This window comes from Cimex lectularius, unplaced genomic scaffold (assembly GCF_000648675.2).
Source record: "Cimex lectularius strain Harlan isolate CLEC.00 unplaced genomic scaffold, Clec_2.1 scaffold80, whole genome shotgun sequence".
NCBI lineage: Eukaryota > Metazoa > Arthropoda > Insecta > Hemiptera > Cimicidae > Cimex > Cimex lectularius.
The window spans coordinates 1,001,723-1,026,032 of NW_019392709.1; the positions used below are offsets into that span (position 1 = coordinate 1,001,723).

The following is a 24,310-nucleotide window of genomic DNA, read 5'->3' on the forward strand; positions in this document are numbered from 1 at the left end:
AAAGAAAGACCACGAAAAGAAATTGATCACACGTCGTTCTTTGTTCGACTAATTGTATTTTTCTATGAATGGACCGTATTTTTATGGTGTTATTTATTTGAGGTAATTATAAAAATGGACTGACTGATGAAGCCTGTTGCTGGCCGGTGGATGCCAACAACAGGTGGGAAGGGGGTTGGCACAGTGGCGACTGGAGAGGGGCAGTGACACCCCCACACAAATCCCCACCAGCTCTCGTTGCATATATAAAGCAACCCCCTGCTTTCTTCTCACTTCACTTCTTACAATGTCAGTTTTCGCTGTCAACTTAGTCCGAAAAAACCGGAGTGTTCGTATTAATCTTATTATTATTATTATTCTTAGTAAATATTTACATAGTTTTTCGTAATTTTTAATAGGGCCAAGCTTTCAAAGTTCAGAAAAATTCAACGAACCAGAGGTGAAAATTCCCTATGCCCATGTGAATTTTTAAAATCTTCGTGCACATTTTAAGACTACATAGTGTAATTTTGAAAACTTACTTTATCCCATTAGCAACTTTACAGCGGGATGCTTTTTTGTTATTTAGAAATTAAAACGTTTTGAATTATTGATTGTTAAAAATAGAAAAAATCATGAAATTACTTGTTAAAAAATGAATTAAACGAAAAAAAAAAATTCAGTATATTTCAGATGCTCTGGAGTACTAGCATGAACTGGACACTGTGAGTATGCAATATCATTAATGAATTAACAAATTAACTTATGCTACAACAAAATATTTTATCTTATAATTTTTATTATGTAACATGGATTTCTTTTTAAAGACTAATCGTGTTTTTTATTTATAAATTTTTTTTAAATTAAAAACCCTTGATATTTTAAAATACATTTTTCTTTAATTCTTACATAAATTTTTTTTGACGTTTGATAATTTATACTCATCAGCATCTATATTTACCTTATTTTTTTAAACAAATTAATTTTTTTTATTATATACATCTTAAAAAAACTATTTATAATGAAAAATTCAAATTAAAAATAGATAAATAAACGAAGATAAATGTAGATCCTGATGATGGGTGTATATTCCCGAAACGTCAAAAAATTTGAAGTAAGAATTAAACAAAAAATGTATACCAAAATCCACACGGGAAAAAAATGTATATATATTATCATGTAGGTGGTATGTAAATGAACAGTATTAGGGGGAATTGGCGCAATGGTTTAGACATTAACAAGGTGCTCATCACTGTAAGGTAAAGGTCCTGGGTTCAAATCCAGCGGCCCTACATTTGAACATACAAAAGGGGCTTTTTTCTCAAAAACACCGACACTCCGAGGGTCGATATGACCTCTGCTGTTGCAAAAATAAATAAATATAAAAAAAATTATTATTTCAAAAAACTGTAAATCAAGGTTAGTTTGAAAGATATTTTATTTGTAAAGTCTTCCTAATACCATTTCTATAATTTGAAGAATATGTGAGTTCTTTTATTTTTATTCAAACTAGTTTTTGATGATAATTTAAAATCCATTGTTCTTGCTTTTTTTTAAAGTACAAAACATTATTTAATTGTTTTTTGAAAGGCAAGAAATAAATTATTGTACATATTGTATTTTAATAAATAAATATTCAAAATGCTTTAAGAAAATATGTGCTTAATACATTCACTGCAGACGTACAAACTCTCATTTCTTTCATAAAAATAATAATGCTTTATTATTTAAATATTTTACTAGTTTGTTCAAGAATCATGACGGTCGATTCATTCCTTCCTTCGTTAAATATTTTACGTTATTTACACTTTGCCTAGAATTTATTAGCAAGCTATAACAGCATGGTAGACAATCTGCCGGTCATTTCCATCAAAAAATATCCGACTGATAAACAAGTCATACAAAACATGTCCTGAATTAGTTAATTGAATTCCTTGCACATTTCATTTGGAAAATGAAAATTCAAATTTAACAAATGTGCTTTCTTCTCTTGCAATTCTAAACTATTCTAAGGCCTATGATGAAAATTTTGTTGGAAAAAAGTTGTTGAGCTCAACTAAATTTCCATAGTAGTATTTCAATTTTTTTTCTAAAAGTTAAAACATTATTTGCACTATGTTAAATGCCAGAACTTTTTGCCTGCATTGCTGCATCAACTGTCTCAGACAAATAGAAACAAATACCTTTGTCCTGTGGACATAAACAAGGCGCATTATCAGTTTGTTTATTTATTAATATTTCTTCTCAATGAAAAAAGGCCTCGAGACAAAAAATAAATAACTTTCACCAACTGACTCATTACTTCCTTAATGTTTTCATGTTTATCAAATTTTGTTGTTAAAAAATATTTAATGATTGATTATTTACATTTTCGTTTATCGACTATAAATAAGAATAAACTTTAACGTATGTAAATAAATGGTCATGGATAAAATATTTTCTACAAACTCCCCATGACATATAAAATTATGGTAGCCAAATCTGTAGGAAAATTTTTTCAATAGCCCATTTTCAAATGAAAGGAATAATGGAAACTATATTTCAGATATGATTAAGTTTGGACTGAAATATTTTTCTTGCTGTGTGCTATTGAATAATCATCGCATTTTAAGAGTTATGAGTCACATTAGTACAATGATTGCATTATGGATTATAGATAAACATATTTAAACATTGAAGATTAATCAATGAAAAATTTTACACCCGGAACAAAACAAACATGAACGAAACTTTTTAGAAATGGTTTACAACAGAGATAAACACGGCATCAATTACAGAACAGATACATGTAAACTCAGTTGCAGCTACGCCAATATCATTAATCAAATTCCATATCGATAACATTCATATATCCTCACATTACACAAAACATATAAAACATTCATCACATTCCACACATCAAACATTTTTACATAGTCTAATTTTTCAACAATTTAGCTTTCCTTTTCCTAATTATCCCCGCCTGTATAATCCTGAAAGGATTAGTCGAACCATTACCAACGTTTTTTTCCCATCGTTGGCTTTTTTCGCCTCAAAGAAGCTGACTCCTTATACAAAAATGTCTTTCTATACCTTCTTCCTTCCCCACCCCTTCAAAATCCAACGTATATAAACATAAAACAGCAATATATCACTGGCCCTCTCAACACAACACACAAGAATGGCACAATTACGCAGAAAACAAATACTTTGGATATTTTTTTTTGCATGTATAAATTCACTTTTTTCCACATCCTCCATGTATTTGTTAAATCTAAACAATGTTTGTAAATCCCAGGCTCTGAAGATGGTCTCAATAAAGAGCGAAACGTTGGCATGATAAAGAAAATGTTTTTTCTGAAACCTACATCACACCAGACCGCATCTCACGATTTCCAAATAATAATTGAAAATTAACATAATTTTCCATTTCATAATTAAATTCAAAATAAAATGATATAATTAATATTTATTTAAAACCATAATTTCCGCTTATTGAAAAATAAGATACTAGGGATCAATAGTGCTTTGAATATTTTTTTAAAGGAGAAAAAACTCAAGAAATTGAGAATAAAATTATATATTTCATGTATTTCTTACATTAAACATAAATACATGCAACATACTTATTAAAAACTATTTCACAAACACAAAAAGAAAACATTTATACAATAAACTCAGTACAGCATAGTAGGTTGTTAGCGCTATTATTTTTATTATATTGTACTATACTTTTGCAATAAAGACTTTATCGCCATTATTACAGTTCATATTTTATAATGAACAAAGTAAATTAGCACATTTATCCACTATTTACAATGTACAAATTATTTACAATCTCAAAGAAAAATAAAATTAAGAGGTAAATGAAGAGGTTTTAACAATAAATAATGCATTTACATATAAATTTCATAAGTTGGTAACATTCAATACACGAAGAAATTTAACTTTAAACTATCGTTTTTAAAAACAGATATATACAAAAATATCTAATACTACAAAAACAAAATAAATAAACATACAATTAAAACACTATATATACAACATACAGTTTAAAAACTATTGGTGATGAAAATCAAAAAATATATCTTAATTTTAAAAGTTATAAAATTTGAAAAATTTATCACATCACAATTTTAAAAAGCAACACATTTTTTTCCATTATTGCTTGTATGGGGATATTCGAAGTGCCTTGGTCCAGCTAAGACTTCTTCACTTTAAGACTTTTTTCCTGCTCGAACGTGCAGCCGCAGTAGGCTTTTGATTTCCACTTTTGCCCGACGGTTTCTTACAATTGTTTCGTTTTCCTTGGGATTGCTAAACAATTAATAAATATAAATAAAAAATAATTTTTATTCACAAATGGTTAATTAAACAAAGGTTGAAAAAATAAGGAAAATAAAGTAATGACACTCTGTTCACGAAAATGAAAAATCTAAGTTTATCTTTGATTTCAACAATAGGACTTGAATTTTATAATTTTATTTAATCAAAGCTTGTGTTTATGGTTTATAAGATCTAAATACCAAAAGGTATATTCACATGTAGATTTTACAATTGAGTTAAAATAACTTGTAATGATTTTTTCGTTATTTGTTTTTATTTTATTTATTTACTTTTTTTTTAATGAGGGTATTTCAACTATGAGGTTATATGAACACTCAGGGTGGCGGTGTTTTTGAAAAAAAAAGCCCATTTGTATGACGGGTTCGAAGGCAGGGCTGGATTCGAACCTGGGACCTTTACTTTATAGTTTACTTTATTTTACAGCACCTTGTCAATGCCTAAACCATTGAGGCCATCGACGTCCCTATTATTAAATTATTTAAATGAGATCCCATTGAATCAATGGCAAAAAGGCACTTCTATATATTTTGATTACGTACAAAATAGTGCATTAAATTACAAGTGCAATGAAATAGCGAGTTTAAAAATATTATAAAATAATTTTATAAATTACTCCAAAATATAAATTTACTAATACCCCATCATTAAAACACAAGCATTGAGAACATTTAACTTCATTAATGTAAATTAAAAATTCTAAATTATGAAAAAAAAATTGTTAGCCACCATTAAGCACAACAATAAATTGACTCAATTAGGATTTCAAAGGCTAATGAAAAAAATTACAAATAACTTAACAATTAACATACTTACAATCAGAAGGAAGTTGTCAGTTTTAATCAGGTGGCTCTTAATCGATAATATAACTGATCAATGATAAAATCAACATTTTGGGGGATTTTAAATTACACTTATTTTAATTTTTAAAAAATTAGGAAATTGTGAACAAAATGTAAGGATATATTTGTAAATTCTTGAACTCAAAGAATTCATTCAAAAATTCTAAAATGAATCAATTCTTAAAGAACATTCAACTTAATTCAAATATAAGATAATAGCAGATGAAATCTGCTCGTATATGCAACAAAGGTCAGTATAAAAGTTTCCTTCGTTGGCATGTTTAGTCAAATAATATTGTTAAAGTTAATTTTGACCATCATCTCTGAAGCCTTATAAGGAACGTCATTCCCACACATTAACTGCAGAAAGAGAAACATTCCTGACCCCAGAGGAAAAAATGAAAAAAAGCACCATAAAAATCGTTTCCAAGCAAATTCTTATTGTTTGGATAAGAAAACACTGCAAACCATCCCTTTTTAACAATTATTCTAGACATTTCAATTTTGTTTTTTTCGTATTTTTACCTTGATTAATTTTTTTTAAAAAGTTTTTATTTGATCTGTAGAAAACCGACTTTTCCCATTATAAATGATCTTTTCTTCAGAGAAAAGACTGTAAAGATAGATTTAACCATTCTCTAACCAACAAAAATTGCCAAGAACTCAATCGTCAAGCAGTTGTTATTAGTGGTGATACTAAGTTAAATTCATCATTTTTATTTATTTTTTAATTTGACAATCTGAATTCACAAAAAACCAAATCTTTTAAAGGTGAATTTCAATTTTGTATTATCATGCAATATATTTTTTAAATGGCCCAAATAAGACAAATTATAAAATCATGGGCCAAAATATTCTTTGCTTTTAGAATCAATTTCAATAATACAACTGAAAATGCCCAAGAGAAAAGCATTTCTATTGTAACAAAATCTTCAAAAACTTCTCAAGGTACCAAATATAACCATATAAATTACGGCCTTAAATTCTGTTCAATTTTATTCAGTAGGCCTATTACTGTATCAATTTCAAAGTCTAATAGACATCATCCAGCATTGTAAAAATGCCTAATATTCATCACATAGACCAAAATCGTACAAGTTTCAAAATTAGCATGAGTGGATGGAAATTTACGTCTGAAATCTATTTGCGCTTTAACTGATAATTTTTAATTAAACTTCTGAAGTTCCATAGCACTGGGTAGTTTAGTATAAAGCAATACTTCAGAAGTTTTATTATTAGAATATTTATATTATAAAATAGATTGCTAAGAGAATAAATTTACTCAAAGGCAATAAGTATAATCGTATATACTCTTTGGGGAGATTATATCAATATAATATTATATTTAGATTTGAGACTTTTGTATTTGACATTCAAGGCCAGGTATTGCACTTTTTTGTGATTCCAACAAAAAATGGATATAGTGACTGCAAAATAAAAAAAAATTAACTTACAACTAGAAACAATAAATTCTACCAAACAATTACCACTTAACCTCACAGACATAAATTTACCTCTAAAATATTTGAATTTTTTTTTCTTATTTTAAGTTTTCGTATATTAGTAAAATTTGACTGATTTAAATGCTAGTTTTATATGAACTTTGCAGTTTTGATAATTGAACTTATTATTATGTTGTACACATGAATTATATACGAAAACTTGATTAATCGGTTAAAGAAAGTCAGAGAAAAATAATGTCAAGTATACCATCTTTATATACAATATCCATATTCAAAACTATACATATTATATATTTTAAAGTCTGGAGGACGAAAAAAAATCCTATTTAACAAATAATAAATTAAAAAAACAACAACAGATACATGAATTTTGAGATTAAACTATGAAAAAAGTGGCATGTGCATCAAAATCGCATTATTTCAACAAATTGATAACCTGTTTTTGTAATCAAAATTTGCAAAACGATTTTAGTTGTAAATATGTAAGAATTAAACGACAATATGATTGACATATTGCAAACAACGAAAAAGTAACAGTTCAAATGTGTTTAATTAAAAAAACTGACAAAGTTCATGATTGGAAGTTATCATGAAATTGATATGGGCCAACAAATTAACAGAAACATTCATGTAATGTAAATGCTTATCATTGCTAATGGTTTAACCATTTAATCATGCTAACCATTAAATGTGATGTGTGAAAGTTCCCGGACAAGTAGTACATTTTTTGTACTCAGAGGATTTTTTTGAGCTAAATCAGCAAGTATAAAATATTCAATTTATGGACGTCACTGACATGAAATGATAGTTTATGTGTTTCAATTCATACATAAAAATGTAATAGTTTCATATTAAAGAATACTGATCGGTAAATAGATTCTGGAAAATAAAACTTCTTAAAAACCAGTTAGGAAGTTTTATTTCCAATTAAGCAAAAATCAACATTTTTCTCTGTCTTAATTTAACTACTATAAATTTCATTTTCACAATAGCGATATGTAGACTGCAACTAAAACTAATTTCAGTCAATTGAATAAAATATTAAAAATTATCTGCATTTGCTTGTATTTGAATTAAATTGATTAGTTCATTAGTTCAAAGTTTTACATTATTACTTTTGAATAAGTTTACTAAAATTAACAATAAATAATTTGATTCTCGTGAGGATGTAAGTAGGTAATATGTCTGGTATGTAATTACCTGTGTAATACAATTAGCCTTATGTTAAATGTCCCATCCATCTACATTGTCCAAATCCATCAAGGATAAACCTTAAAAAATAAATAAAAAATCACTGAGAATTCATCATGAGTATTTGTAATCTGGATACAAATCTTACCGAGTGAAGTACTATTGTCAATTCCTTTAGAACCTTTCTCTGGACTCAATTTTGGCCTTTTCAAAGATTTTCCATTATACAATTTGTGCTGCTGAGGAGTGTACTGGACTGCTTTCCTCTGCCTAGTACTCCTCCTTGGTGCAGGCCTAGAAGTTCCTGACTTCACTGTAAAAATAAAAAACTAAATATACAAAACTATATTGGTAAATCTAATCAAATTCTAAAACTAATATTTGACAATCTCTGATATTTATTGCTTGAACACGTGAATTAATTATTATTGCAATAAATATGCAATCTTTTTCTGCCTTTTTTGTTATTAATTTTTCAAGTGCTTCAGGGTTGTGACTCAAATCCTGATCAGGAATCAGATTGGCTGCTGACTATAAATGTGAAACAATCTTCACTCAAGAGGTTTGTATCAAAAAATAATAAATAAGAAAAAAATAAGATCAATTTTGTAATGAACCTGATGTTTACTTTATGTACCTTCACAAACACCTTTGTATTTTTATTTGTAAATATTTCAGGGCTGGAAGAATGCTTGTTCTTAATGCTGGATAAAAAACTAACTTTAAGATTAAGCTGGTCACAAGTATGTAATAATTTATTTTATTTTACTGGACTTACTACGGAGTAGTCTTAGTTTAAAATGATTATTATCTTAGTTATAAATAAATAAGAAAACATGACACAAAACTATTTAGTATGATCTAAATAAGTTACAACAATAAAATGGATGTTGAAATAGTTGTAACTGAAATTTTCCTTAAATAAAAAGTTTCAAGGTTGACTACTTTCGCCAAGCAAAAGGCCCATTATAAATAAGTAATAATATTAAGAAAAGTAATGGGAAAAATTGTCTTAGACTGATTTCAACGTGAAACCTAGTGTGCTAGAACACTAATACCCTCAATGAAAAACTAAAAACAAAATATTAATAATATTTCACATTAAACTTGTTATTTGAACATTATTCCATTAAAATAATTGTTTAATAAAGTTAGACAGTATTTTTTACTGAACTAACTGGAAGTTCAGTAATCAGAACAAGTTTACTTTAATCTAACGTTTTGGTTGAGATGAAAAGGCAAGTGCCATGAACGGGACTCAACTTCATGGACCTTAGGCTGACATGCCGCTGCTCTAACCACTCGATCTGTCATGACTTTGTATTTTCCCTTCTTTTTGCCGTATTTTCAAAGGGTTTCAAGTGGGTTCGAATCCTGCTCATGACACTAGGTTTTTCATCTCAACCAAAACGTTAGTTTAAAAGTACAATTAAATTAAAATCATTAATATGGACAATTTTGGAGGTAAGTGAGAGAATTTTACTTGTATGTTAAATAAAAAATATTGGATAAAACTGAGTAGACATATATTAATTTTTAGTAGATCCGGGATACAATTAAGAAATAAATAATACAGTTCAAGAAAACAATCCACTCAAATAATGAATTTAAAATGGCCATGAACAATTGTTCTTTTTTTTTTTTTTTTTTTTTAAGAAAAAAAAAGTTTAAACAAAATTATTCAAAACTGCAGAGCAATTAAGATGAATTATTGAAATCTCAAATATACTGGAATACAAAGGACGATTATTTTATTATTAATTAACGATTGGTGGTCTATGTCGTTTAACCAAAAATTGTTTATTTTATTCTACTTGCAATACACTGTGAAAAAAAGAAGATATATTTACCTTTACTAATTAAACCCCATAAAATACCACTATCATTTTAATTTTCAAAAAAATGTATGCATCAGCCAAGATTTGTTAAATAGAAAATATACCCAACTACGCAAAACTAGACCTCGAGAAATTATAGATTTATCTTTCCTGACATCTGTGACTTACATTTCTTAGGCTTGCTCTCTTCCAAATCAAGGCACTTAATTGGAGACGGATCTTTGTTCCACAATGAATACATATCATTGAAATTAATAATATCTGGAAGGCAAAAAACAAAAACAAAGATTAATAAACATACTTGGATTCTGAAGGCAAAGTGTAATTATAATAAATAACAACAATGAACTGTTACAATGTATGATCACAGAGGGTATTTTTTCTAAGTGAGCAATAAAAAAAGTCATCCTTTTTTAACATAAAACCGTTTTTAATATACACTATTTATTATATAAAATAATAAAAGTGTGCACTAATGGCTCAAAGGTTAATTGATAAAAATAAAAAAATATTAAACTAACAACAGCAATTTACACAATAATTACAAAAAATAATTTGATTCAATAACAGCACATTTAACAATTAAGTTATTGAGATTACATGGTAAAAGTAAATTAATTAAACCAAGTGTTTAACAAAAAAATGTAAATAAATCAATAAACTAAAGCATGCTCACTTGATTGAAAAAATACCTTGATTGTTTTGTTTGATTGAAACATAAATGCTACTTGAAATAATACATACCGAAACCCCCATACATCTTGTGCATCAAAATGTCTTCTTATGTTAATGTAATTATATTTTTAAATTTTTTACACAAGAGAAAATACTTTAAAATTTAGCCAAAAATATACTTTTAAGTAATAAAAAATAAGTGATATATATGTAGAGATCATTAATTGTGTGAAAATTAAAATTGTGATGTAAATTAGAAATTATAATTAAAAAGAGATTAAATAAAAAAATGCAAAGGTCAGTTCTCATTTGTTAACTTAATCTTCTTGGGCAATCCATTTCTTCTGTCTTCTTTCTTCTTAGATCATATTGAGTAATATTTTGTGTTTTCTTCTTGATCTTCTTTTCTTGATAGTTTATTTTTAAAGCCAATATGATGTATTAATTTCCCTTTTGTCAATTTAACAATATTTGAGCAAACGAACGGTGAATTATGAACTAAGAAGGCACAATGCTTAATCGGGACTGTTTGGGCTGGCAAAAAGAATAAATAAAATGGGGAAAAAATAGGAATAAAGAAAAGAAAGGAACACTTACTTGGCTTTTGTGGGTTATATGTTGAAATAATGGAGGAGATCAACAGGCTGCCTTGTGAAGTTGGGGCCCCAGTTGCGACGACGACGGTAACCTGCAGGGTGGATGGAAAATGGGAAATCGTGGAAAAACTGGATAGAGTTGGAGCGGATGAAAATATGGGAAAAACTTCGGGTTACAGGGATTTGGATGCGAGAGGGTAACTTAGGACTTTCAAAATTAGGTGAGGTCAGGTCAATCAGGTTGTAGGTCCTCAACTTTTGAGGCTTACAATGGAAGTTGATCTTCGAGATCGAGAACTGAAGAGAAGGGATTTAGGGTTGGAGGAGTAGGGGGAAATGGGAGGCGAAGCCTACTTGATTCTGCCCTGAGCCCAAACATACCGCCTATCAAAATTTTAACTAATTTTTTTTTTTTTAAACTGTAAAATGAAAGGAAATATAACTTCTTAAAACTATTTATATGATAAACTGAAATGAATGGTGCTTTTAGAGGTTTACTAGAAGGGTGGTAAGAGAATACAGTGAATGGGGTGGGTGAAGACTCCTGCGAGGGTGGAGACCGCCACCACCCTAGCTATACCATCATCACCCAGGTAAATCTGTTATCCTGACGTTGGGCCAGGATAATGGAGAAGAGTGGATGGTTTTCAGGAAAACCACTCCACCCACTTGAAATGCGTTGCCATTTTATCCTCTGAACCAACGTGTTTAAATAGGAGGTCACTGTTGCCAGAAACCCTGATAAAGTGCGCTCAAACGTTGCCAATGAATGAGGGGTTTGTCTTCGTCAGAGAAAGGAACTTCAGGAGGAGAAAGGAGTGAGAAACCGGTAGGGGTGAGGTAAGAAGTGTCCACTCCATCGCCAGGAGAGGCTGGGACTCGCGGCCGACTGTTCAAGACAGCCTCAATTTGGGCGAACAGTGTGGCATACTCCCCGAATGTCAAACTTGTCTCATCTAACAAACAACCAAGTAGATATTTCGCCGACTTAACTGCAGCCTCCCACAGGCCACCAAAATGGGGAGCGTTTGGGGGGTTGAAATGCCACTTGATGCCCTTAGATGTGATGACTCAATATGACATCTTTGTTCTGACTGAATATGACAATTTCAAAAACATTGCGAAGGATTAAATCATTTTCATCGATAGCCTTTTTGCGGAAATATGCGCAAGATGGTAGATATTAAGGGTCCTAGTTCTGGTTTGTGAATGAGGAGAGGATGATCCGTCTTTCATATAGACTTTGTAAGTCCTCCATCTGTCAGTTATGAATTTGATCAATTTAATGTGAGTAGGGATGACGTTGTGGTTGCATGAGTGGTGGTTCTGAAACTGTTCATGCGTTTGGGAGTATAAGTTGTGAAAACTTAAACAATAAACTACCAGATATTTGAGTCTTGGAAGAATTAGCATGGACTTATAGAAAACTTAGATAGGCCTCAAAGGAACGGGTTTTTAAGGGAGTGAAATTCTGAATATGGCTGACGTATAAATTGGTACGGCAGCATTTGTTCTTGTACCAATCCACCAAGTAATTGAGAGTAGCATGGTAATTATTATCTACATGGTAATTTGGAACCAGTGCCATCGCATCCCCTTTCAAGTGAGCCCGGAAGTGAATGAATTTCTCTGTGCATGATAGATCTTCATTCTTGTCGATGCTGACAATAAATGGGGATGGACAAACTAGGAGGCAATGGATACGGGAGTTTGTGTTAGTTATCTGAGGTTTAGTATCAACCCTTTCATTTTTAAAAGGGATTGGTACTTACCTCGAACGGCTTAGAACAACCTGAACACCAGTGGTAGGAAGGCGATCGAATCATTGGGGACCATACTATTCAGCATTATTTCACCCTGAAACTGTTCGAATCTATCCTCAATACTGTCTAATTTTTGATATTGCGGCTCGAAGTACGAAAGCTGACCCTCCATGAGTGACTTCGAGTTCTCAAATATTTTTAAGAGAGGGTAATATGTTTTCTCTCTTTCGTTTGTAATATTCCAGACGTTTTGGAATATCTTTAATCACACCGGCAAAACTGCACAAAACAAACTTTGAATTTCAAAAAAATAAATTAAATTAAAACAAACTAATTAAAAAAATCACTAAAATGAGACCTATCTTCGGCCCGGAGTGACCAATATGTTTGGGCTGGCAAAAAATAAATAAATAAAACAGGAAAAAAAATAGGAAGAAATTAATAAAAGGAAAAAAATAGGAAGAAAGAACAAACTTACTTGGCTTTTTCGGACTGTATGTTGAAGTAACGGAGGAAATCAACAGGCCGCCTCGTGAAGTTGGGGCCCCAATTGCGACAACGATGCTGATCTGCAGGGTGGATGAAAAACGAGAAATCGTGTTTTTTCCACCGGGTTGGAATGGATGAAAATATTGGAAAAATTTCGGGTTCCAGGGATTTGGATGTGAGAGGACTAACTTAGGGTTTTCAAAACAAGGTGGGAAGGAATTTAAGGTCGGAGGTGTACAGAAAAAGGGGGCCGAAGCCTACTTGATTCTGCCCTGAGCCCAAACAGGGACATATTAGACTTTTTCAACTTAAGTGTGGTTAATAAGAAGAAATTACTTAGTTAAAAACATTTGAGAATATATTTATTTCCACAAATTAAACTGAAATAATTTAAATAGTAGAAACTAATAAAAAAATACGCAATTTACAGTAAGCTCGAATTGTTAAAACTTAGAAAAATAAAATTTTTTATGTATACAAAATATGTAAAGCTTTGTAAATTCACAGCTCAGAAGTACATAAACAATTGAATTAAGTGTGTTTTCTTTTGCGTCCGCGGGTACGACTTTTAGGTTTTGGCTTTGATTTAGGTTTTTGTACTTTGTCCACTCCAGGTGGGATATAGCACATAGAGGAGTTATGTGCAAAATTCATAAGGACTTGCGCGGCATTTGTCGCATTTACGTCAACTGAAGAATGAAGGGAATGATGCATTATTCCCTCCTTCAATTGAGCCGGCGTCTGGAATCGAGGTTGCCTCTCCATTCGTGAGGGCAACGTTGGCGATGGAGAAGGGGAAGGCGATGGAGGAGGAGGAGTAGGAACTACGGTCGGCATTGACGGTGTGGAAGGATGGGAAAATGAATTATACAAATTGGATAAGGCTGCTTCCCTAAGACCCGGACTTGGTAACTGGACATTCGGAGATGTTTGATTTCTGTTTGGAATGATTAAAGGGTTGTAATTGTCAGGAGGTCTTATGTTTGTGTTTGCTGCAAACCGTGGAATGTAATAGTTCCTAACAGCTGGGGAATCCAAGTTGGTCTTACCGTCCTGATTTCCTTCAAGTATGGCAACACTTAACATTGGTGTGCCAGGGTAATATTCTAATTTTGGAGTATCTACAGATTGTGAAGCCTTCTGTTCTTTTTGATGGTAAGAGGTATTGTACTGGCTGGAATCAGTATGGTGTAATTGTTCAAATGAACCTGGAGTGTTATGGGTCTGTTCCGTATATGAACTGGTGCAGTACGGTTGTTCGTATGCGTTACTATCATGGGACTCCATATTTGAGAACACCATGGCTTTCCTCTTTTTAAGCGGAAGGCTCCATGATTGTTCTGGTTGTTCAAGATTTGCTGTCACAAAGTAATTTTTGAGTTTTCTTTTGAATTCTGCTAACACTAATTTATCTTCTTCTGTCAAATATCCCGACGATTTATTTACGGCATTGTTAAAAAATATTGAATAGTTAGTACATAAATTTTTAAAGTTAACACAACAATTGTAACAATCACAACGAAATTTGGCCTGAACTGATTTAAAACTATCTATAACATGAGGAACTATAACCTTCTGAGACTGTAATAACTTACTTTCTTTTTGCTGTAAAAGAAAAATACAACTATCTTTTTTACCCACCGCCTGATTAAGCCACGTACCTTCTGATTTTGTATCATCCTCTTGATCTGATTCGATTGATTTATCCTTTTCATCATTATTCTGTTTTTGAGTGAAGGGAGGTAGAAATAATGATGGATGGTTGGGATTGGTAAAGCTTTGGGAAGGATTAATATCGATTACTTGGGGTCTTATATCAAACATGGGTTCAAACAAGTCTTCTTCTGGGATAACAGGATTTTCTATCGCTTTGTAAGGCTCGTTTTCAGCATCACCTCTTTCGAGTGTCGGAACACCATCAAATGGAAAAAGAGTAGGAACAGCATATCCGTTATTCATGTTGTTGCTGTAGTAATAATTGGCCATTACATTGCCACGCTCTGGGCTCAACTGAGAGCCTTGATTTCCAGCCCAAAAGACATTATCTAGAGAGGGTTGGTGCTGATTAATCGTCAGTTTAGAGTCATTCGTATCCTCAGCTGTGGGATTCTTTTGACAAGGTAAATCAGTTGGAAGATACGATTTAGGATAGTTTTCTCTTACATTGTTGCTCAAAATTTCTCCACCGACTTGAGCTAAATTTTCTTCTGTGCTAGTTTTAGCACTGTTCTTTACAGTTCCTGGAGAATAAACCAGTCCTTCTTTCAATTGGGCTGGAGTTCTAAATCCACCATTGTCTTGTTTTTGAGAGACCAAACTGGGCTGAATTAATGAAAGTGGTTTTATCATATTTTCCGTAGAACTGTGTGTGTAGTTGATTATGTCATTAACAGGCTGAGGCTCATTTCCAATTTTGAAACTGTTATTTGGCTCTACTACCCTCATTGGAACTCTTTCTGGCAAATGTTCACTAAATTCATATCCCTTCAAACCTTCTTTCAACTCGGCTGGTGTTTTAAACCGAGTATTGTAAGAAGTGTTTGCACATTGTTGATTAAATTGTATTGGACTCTCACTTAGATGATGTCCTGGGGATACTTCTTTGTAAGAAGTTTTTTGTGAGAAATCGGTGGGTAAAGGACAATCATTGAAATGATCAGTACCTTCTTGGTTCATTTCATTATTCGTATTCTTACACCCCAAATCAACATTAGGTTTGCATTTTTCAAAATATTCATCGCAATGAGGATGCCTCTCAATACTATTGGGCATAACATCAGTTTCAGATTCAGGAAGAAAGTTGGTGTCTTCACTTTTTCTTAAGATGGTATTGTCTATGTTTTCCACATCGACCAGCGTATCATCATCCGTGGGTGAAAACCTCCCTTCCTTGGTCATTACCAAACAGGTTTCAACAGGATCTATGTCAGTTTCAGTCCTTACGTCTGGGTCCTTTTTAATTTCACTTGCGCTGTTGACTATGTTTTCTTGTTTTTTGATTTTTATGCCATCTATTTTGTGCTCTGGTTTTACACTATTTTCATGGATATTTACAGGTGGTGATTTTGGAAGTGCAGATTGGTCCACATTCTCACTTTCTATTTTTGGGTCGTTCTCATCATCAGAAAGTTTTATTGGTGTCATGTTCTCACTTTTTATTCTAGCATCTTCTATAATTATTACATCATCGTCTGATACATTGTCATCTTTGGTAGACGATGTTATAACACCTTGTTCTCCTCCTAAAGCTGATCGGCAATTGGACTTCAGCTTTTCCAAAGTTCGCACTAGAGTGTTATTATTATCCGTCTTTTGGTTCTTTGTAGGACTACGGTTTGACTCCAAATCATTTTCAGCCACCAAACCCTCCGTCATTTTAGCATTTAATTGTTTCATAACTTTTTCGCTTTTCTTCTTTTTCTTTTTAATACTTTTAAGTAATTTCGGTACCTTTTTCACAGGTGTTTTCAAGACATTTGCAACCCTTATACGATCTCTGACATTGGTTTTTAAACAAAGACTAGACCAAATGTCATTCATCAATCCATTGCTGCCATTTGCATCATCCTGTAATAGCGTTAAAAACAAATGTTTAGACATTAATTCCCTGCACGTTTAGAAATTGTAACATATTTGCAATTATATTCAATTAGTTTAGTTAAATTTTTTTACCTGATCATCACAGTTGTCATTATCGACATCATTGTCGTCTTCAAAAAATAATGGTTTATCTAAATGCACGGGTAGGTGTTCATTAAGAACAATACTGTGTTTTGGATCACTAATGGCTTTAAAGAATTCCTATAAATAAAATGATTTAGATATTTTTGAAAAGTACACAGTTAACAAAAGGACAGGTATGCAAAATAGTACTCACGGCTGTCTTTGTTTTAACGCAAAATTTGGCCTGCATCAGAAACATAGTTACATCAGTCCTAGATTTGGGAATTCTTGGCAAAACACCTCTTAAAACACCTGTTTTAATTTTTTGCGGAAAATTTTCAGGTGGCGTTAAGCGATTCGTAGCAATCGTCATTATTTTTCTCCTGTCCTCTGCCTTTTTCATACATTTTTTCCACATTTTAAAAACGAGAATGTATCTTGTGTATGTCAGTTCGAATATTTCTTGGCCAGGGGATACCATAAGAACCCGACTGAAATAAAAGATTATAAAGTAAAGACTAAAAATGGATGAGACAACATTATTATTTGTTATCAAGTTATAATATAGCATATTAATATAGCAATATTACTAACAAAAAAAGTTTAACTTACTTGAATATGGGTGTACAAAGCTCCCAGCTACATTTTGCCATCATTAGTTTTGTTTTTAGTATTGTATCAAGAATATGATCCTGTGATCGATCTGAAACATTCATGTCAAAAAATAATTATTATACAAATATAATTAATTTCAACTGAAATTATTATAATTGGAACGCGCTATCACAGAAAACGCTACACTAAAATATACTAACCTAAGAATAAAAAGAGGGAATTTGTTATTTTGCAACCAATTTTTGCAATATTTTCCTTTCCTCTTCTGAAAAAAAAAAAAAAAAATTATTTAGAAATATATTAATATTTTTTCTTTCAATTACTTACTTTGATGCTTTTATCTCCATATCGATATAGTAAGCTAAAAGATCAGACATTTTATCCAAATACGAAGATTGTTCTAATGGCTAAAATGAAAAAATCAAACAATAAAGCATGAAAATGAAGTAAAGTATTAACATAAGAAATAACACTAATTCAGTTACCTGTTTGATTTCAGTGTGTATCATATGAAACAACAACAACGTATCACTCATCGTACGTTTCAGTCTTGTTGCTCTATTAGGTTTTCCATAACAGCCGATCACAGACGTTGCAATATTTCTGTTCATTACAAAATTAAATGAAATAATTATTTCTCCTAAAATATATATTCAATACAATTTACCCAATATAAGTGGACATCAAATTTTCAAGAACATGAATATTTTTAATGCCCATCTGCCTTTTGCAATGCCTCTGGAACTCATCAACCCAAGGAAATACTTGTCGAAGTTTCTCATCCTCGGTTTGAGCTTTGATAGGAATGTTATTTTTGTCGTTGGCAGATTTTTTCAAGCGATACACCAGTGCATCGACTTCAGAACCTAAACAAATCAAAAGTGTTCTATGATAGTTGTAATAGTTTTGTTAAAAAGTTGGCAAAACAATTTGACACAATTTTTGGCCTGTCCTCTTCAAAGCAAAGGCAAAAATACACCAGGGTGAACCAAGATAAATAATTTTTTGATGGTTCAGTTGCCTTCTGAAAGGTACTTGGGTATTCAATCGCTGGCAATTGATTGTTGATCGATTGAACAAGGTTATAATGTACTGTAATTGGAAACCTGTATTGAAGGATTTTAAAACACTTTTTCATCAATATTTTTCAGAGCATATATAAAATTTCCTTATTAAGAATACTTCAGTCTTTGGATAGTTAAACTTTTGTTGAAATAATCTTATAGAACATCAAACATATCTGAAAAAGAGGATGGAGTTCTTTATACACTGACAGGCAAAAAATTCCACCCAATTATTATTTTTTTTTTTGCATTTTCTCTATAAAAGAAAATGATTTTGTCTCATTGTTTTTATCAATAAATATTTGTTTACGCTGTTTTAAATTGGGAATATCAATTAGAGGTAAACAAACTTAATCCTTAATCAAAAACAAGGATAAAGGATTTTTTAATGTTTACTTTTTGTAATTTAAAATGTTTATTCACTCTCACTTGAATTCTGAAGCAATAGACTGTTTAACATCTTTGTTTTCTTAATTTAAATTTTTAAACTTTGCCACTTAGTACTGAATATGTTGCCGTGGTGTGGCACTTATTGGTGATGGACGTTTCATCAGGTGTGCTCGGTCATTTTTTCATTACTGAATGCAGTGCAAATTTTAAGAACTGCCTTAGTACTGAGCTTAAATTCACGATAAGAACGCATGAATTATGGGTTGTAAATCCATGACAAAGAAAATATTTTATCAATTCAAGACACTTGTTCTTTATGAACTGACACCTTATCCTGTTAGTATTATGTTATGTAAATATTACAATTAATTAAGGTTTTTAGTTGAGATAAAAAAGTCAATGGCACAAGCGGGATTTGAACCCACGATCTTTGGCATGATACACCGCTGCTCTACCACTTGAACTATCGTGACCTCGATCCACTCGGACACCAACTTCCCATCTCAACCGCACCTTTTGAATTTTCCCTCCTTTTTGCCATTTTTCGTGGGTTCGAATCCCGCTCGTGCCATTGACTTTTTTATCTCAACTAAAAACCTTAATTAATTGTAATGTATTAATTGGTCAAGCGGACCACGAAATTAGTGAAGTTATGTAAATATTTAATCCATCTATGTGTATCAAATAAAAATGTTGATTAACAGTACTAAAACTGCAAGAACTTTTCTGGCTACCTGATAATTTGTTCTTATATGTAGTTGCTAGTCACAATTAAACTGTAATCATGGAAAAATTTATACCCACCACAAAATGACCAACATTAAGACTATTGTCTTGGAGGTGAAACATAGGATAAACTTCTTCAGCAAAAGTGCTGTCAGCTGGAATGCGCTATACAGACAGAATGCCTCTGACACAAATTTGCCAAGAAACACCAGAAAATAAAGCCATACTTCACAACGACCACAAGCTGTGATGTAGTGTTCAATTGCAATTGTTTAAATTTGTGTTAACTGTGATATTTTATTTGACTGTGAGTATTTGAAAATACTGAAGTACTGTTTCTCATCGATGAGTAAATAAATTTTCTCACTCTTTAAAAATTGTTAATAAATTCTGTATCCCACTTCTTGGCGGAGGGCTCATCCCTGGGTGAGATTCGGTTATTGCATCTCGGATGTTTCACTCTCCCCAGGGTTGACCTGTTACGGTTTTTGAGTGGCTCAAATTTATGGCCCTTAATTCGTTACGCTAGGCATGCATGGAACTACAGATATGAGTTAATTAAGGAGTTTAATTTTTGATTTGTATTGTATAACCTGTTTTTCTATTCTCTCTTTTGCATTTTAACAGTTATTATTTCTCCTTTTTTTTTCATTTCATTGCCTAGGCTATAACTTTTATCTTATTTTATTGTGTATTTTTTTGTTTATGATTGTTTAATCAACGACCTCTGGCAGACGGATCCAAGATCCATGTCCTTAAATGCTTTGAAATCAAAATTGTCTTTTTTCTTTTCTTAAGTTCAACAAAGATTATTATTATGTTAACAAATTAGTACCCTACTGAGAATATAATGGGCCTGTCGCTGACACTAAAATGCTTAACAAATGACATGAATGTACTGTTAATAAATAATACACTTAATCCTCCTAAAAAAATAGAAATATTAGTCTATATGTACTTTAGTTGATCCTACTTAACCAAAGAAATTATTTAAATTGGTTTATAATTTTTATGTGAAGTGTGGTTGAGATGAACAATTAGTGTCACAAGGAGGGGCTCGAACTTACAACCACTAACCACTTGAGCTATCATGACTTCGACATCCCAAGACAACTCAACTTTTTCCAATTTCTCTCTTTTAGCCATATATTCAAATTCAATCGGATTCGATTCTCAGCGACACATGAAGTGGCCATGGGGAGCTGTTAGCGAAGTGTAAATATTTTAGTTGGTCCTAGTTAAATAAAGTAACGATTTCAATTGATTTATAATTTTCAAGCTGAGTGGGGGTGATGTTGCATGATAGCTCAAGTGGTTGGAGCACCAGGGTATAGAGCCGGAGATGGTGGGTTCGAGTCCCGCTCGTGACACTAATTTTTCATCTCAACCACACTTTACATAAAACTTATCAATAAATTTAAATAAATAGAAATGTTGATTAATGATATTATTATAACAACAAATGAAAATCTGCACAAACTTTTCTGTTTATCTAGTAACCTTCCAGGGATACTGAATTTATTTTTATTTTTCAAAGGTACAATGGTACATAGTCTGTCAAGCATATACATGCATAATGAAAACCTTTATTTTAATGATTTATCAGTTGGCAGAAATGTTGGTTGCAAGTTAAAAAACAATTGATGAATTTCAAGAAAAAATATAAATAATGTATAACAAAACTAAAATTTAAAATTAAGAACTCATTGACGGAATAAAAAGACTGTTTTGAAAGAAATCCTCAATAGAGCGGAGAATATCTTTAAAAGGCTTCTTCTTGATCAAACCAGGAAGGTGATTATACAATTTAATGCCCACATGCATATAGCATTTGCTAGTTTTTTCTTTTTCAGTCTACATCCCAGTACAATAAGATTGTTCGAACCACGAGTATTGCAATCAGGCAAAGTGGATCAAGCTGGGATGCATGCTTCGTCAGATTTAATCAATTTTAGTAAGCTTAACATGTAAAGACAAGGGAGAGGGCAAGTTTACGAAACTGAGTACTACAAGAATCCCTAGGAGAAATATCGGCTAGTACCCTTAAGGCCATCTTTTGAATTTTGAAGGTGGAAACCGGGCTGGGGGTTGTTCCCCCAAAGATATATGCTATATAAGAGATGACACTGAAAACAGCTCAACTAGGCAGTGCGACGAACCTTTGGAGATATGTCTCCTTCAATACTTTTTAAAAGGATAGTTGTCTCCTTCAACCTTCTTAACAGACAATTTTTCAGTTGAGATAAAAAAGTCAATGGCACGAGCGGGATTTGAACCCACGATCTTCGGCATGATACACCGCTGCTCTACCACTTGAACTATCGTGACCTCGATCCACTCGGACACCAACTTCCCATCTCAACCTCACCTTTTGAATTTCCCCTCGTTTTTTGCCATTTTTCAAATGTCGTGTAATCTATTTGATTCTCGGTGACAAATGACAATTCAAAAGGTGTGGTTGAGGTGGGAAGTTGGTGTCCAAGTGGTAGAGCAGCGGCATATCAAGCCGAAGATTGTGGGTTCGAATCCTGCTCGTGCCATTGACTTTTTCATCTCAACTGAAAACCTTTATTAAATGTAAGATATTAATTGGTCAAGTGGACCACGAAACTAGTGAACTTCTTAACAGAGTAATAAATTTAGAACATTGGCTATTTGCAAATCAAATAGACCAAGACAGTTTTGACTGCAAAATGAAACCGAGATATTTGACAAGTAAATGGTAATTATCCCAAGAGGAAAGGCCATGAAGAGAAAAAATTTGATGTTGCAAAGGGATGGCAAAAACACTTTAGTTTATGTAAAATGAATGTTACATAATTTTTCAACTAATTATACTTTTTCATCTCAAGACCAAGACCTCAGATTTAAAAAATATATAATCAATTTAAATAATTAATATGGTCGATTATGACTGCTAAACCTTAAAATTTAAGGACCTAATCAATCATTTTGGACAAAGCCTTTCGGAAGCTTGGAAGACATGGGAAAACATCCAAAAACCACGGTTCTTAGCATAGAATTTGAGTTACGATTAAACACAAAAATTTCGGTAAATATTTGTTTCAAAACTGTCTAAATCCAGTAACGACTTTTCCTAAGTTTTTCTTTAAGTGGTAGTATTATTATGGTAAAAAGCTTTTCAAAAGGCTTGAGTAACCACTGTGTAGGTTACAGCAAACAAGGAAAATATCCAAACAAGTCTTCAATGTCGCTGTTTTTTCTCTAATTGATGGAAAAAGAAAACAAATTACTAAAGTCCAAAAAAGAAAATTGTTTGTTAAATATAAACGTGGTTACATTCAATTTTCTAATGTAATTTTATTTCTCACAATCCCCTACTTCACCCCTACCGACTGACTGCTGTAAAAAAATAAACATGTTAAAAACGTTTAAATAGGAAAATTGAGGTGAATTTTACAAGGATGACAGTATAGATGTGGAAAAAATAATTTTATCGGTTATAGGAATGAATGAAATGAATTAATACGTTTGTTTTTATCGATTATACAACGTAGATTGGAGTAGAGAAAGGTCCATTTGTAATTTCCGTTGTTCTTGTGGAGAAATGTGAAATCCTTCAGATCTTTTACTTTTTCTAAATTAAAAAACTAAGGAAATAGATAAAAACGAATTAAATCTGTTTAAAAACGTGTTGTACTGTAACTAAAATGATCTTTATTGTCAAACATTAACGCGCGTATTCCGTTGTCAATACGATCGGATCGTATAAGCATTAACATCGACTGCGTCCTCATGGACTGTCGTAAAAATGTACAAATCGACGGAAAAAGTAACGTACGTTGAATAGGAAAACGTGGATGTACCTGGCAAATTTAGGTAAAAAGAAAGAGAAACATTAGAAAGGTAACAGTCCATACTTGAATAACGGATCTCCATTTTTTCTTTATTTACGTTATTTGGCTACTACGCATTTATAATTTATTCCTAAGAAACGGCATATTTCGTCAAATCCGAGTTAATATAAATTGTAAGGGAGTCGATTTGTGTTTATATAAGTGGGACGGGGCTATTTAAGGGACGAGAATAACCGCGCAATCCCCTTGTGTGAGAAAAATGCTCCGATGCGTCGAAATTCGACAAGACCATCGCGGAAAAGTCCGAACGGTCTGTCTGAAAAAGCACTAAATGTGAAATACTGAAAAATTATCTTACTTGGCTTTTCCGAGAAACCTGCGATTGATTCCTCCGAGCTGGATATGGAGGAATCTTGGGATGCCCGTTTCAGTTCCATTTTCGGCATTTCACGCATAAAACATTTCCAGTTACACCATTTAAACGATGACAAATTATAATTCCAAAGGGAAAGGCGCGTCAAATAAATAAAGAACGACACGATGGAAAACGACGACGGTTATAGTACGTCCATAGCCCGTATGAACTGTTCAGTGTTCACTGTTGTCCACAGGGACGGACACGACCCCCCACTATGTTTTCCCACCCTGGCCATGCCCTGGCAGGGACCCTGGAGGCCGTGGAAAGGTCGCTATCGATCCGGGCCGAAGCGCCCCCACACCAAACTCCGAACTCAAGGAAAGTCCACAATTTTATTGCAAAGTTCATCGAATTCTTGAGTTCAGCTTACTCTACAATTTACGAAGCGATCGGAAGGCTTGTCTCTCTCTCAAGACGAACCTCGATTCGATTTAGCATGTAATGAACCGATGGTATT

The 24,310-nt window shown here is 32.2% G+C and overlaps 1 protein-coding gene and 1 long non-coding RNA gene across 5 annotated transcripts; one reads left to right on the plus strand and one right to left on the minus strand.

Moving 5' to 3' along the window:
* The first annotated feature begins 288 nt into the window (after positions 1-288).
* LOC112126709 lies at positions 289-9,149 on the plus strand. Of its 3 annotated transcripts, XR_002910160.1 has the most exons (5): positions 289-328; positions 399-439; positions 663-704; positions 8,287-8,360; positions 8,477-9,149. It is a non-coding gene; the product is annotated as an uncharacterized LOC112126709 (long non-coding RNA). The 3 variants fall into 3 exon arrangements; XR_002910161.1 differs by lacking the exon at positions 399-439; XR_002910159.1 differs by having other exon boundaries at positions 301-439.
* LOC106661925 lies at positions 3,531-24,069 on the minus strand. Of its 2 annotated transcripts, XM_014385695.2 has the most exons (13): positions 23,794-24,069; positions 18,105-18,303; positions 17,923-18,040; positions 17,765-17,844; positions 17,638-17,702; positions 17,435-17,525; positions 17,037-17,313; positions 16,832-16,960; positions 14,821-16,726; positions 9,805-9,897; positions 7,947-8,111; positions 7,808-7,878; positions 3,531-4,275 (listed from the first exon to the last, which is right to left on the minus strand). In XM_014385695.2, the coding sequence occupies exons 1-12, from the start codon at positions 23,888-23,890 to the stop codon at positions 7,832-7,834; spliced, it is 3,267 nt and encodes a 1,088-aa protein (XP_014241181.1). In that variant the 5' UTR covers positions 23,891-24,069; the 3' UTR covers positions 3,531-4,275; positions 7,808-7,831. The 2 variants fall into 2 exon arrangements, with proteins under 2 accessions (XP_014241181.1, XP_024082098.1); XM_024226330.1 differs by lacking the exons at positions 3,531-4,275; positions 7,808-7,878; positions 7,947-8,111; positions 9,805-9,897 and having other exon boundaries at positions 11,325-16,726.
* Positions 24,070-24,310: the final 241 nt, after the last annotated feature.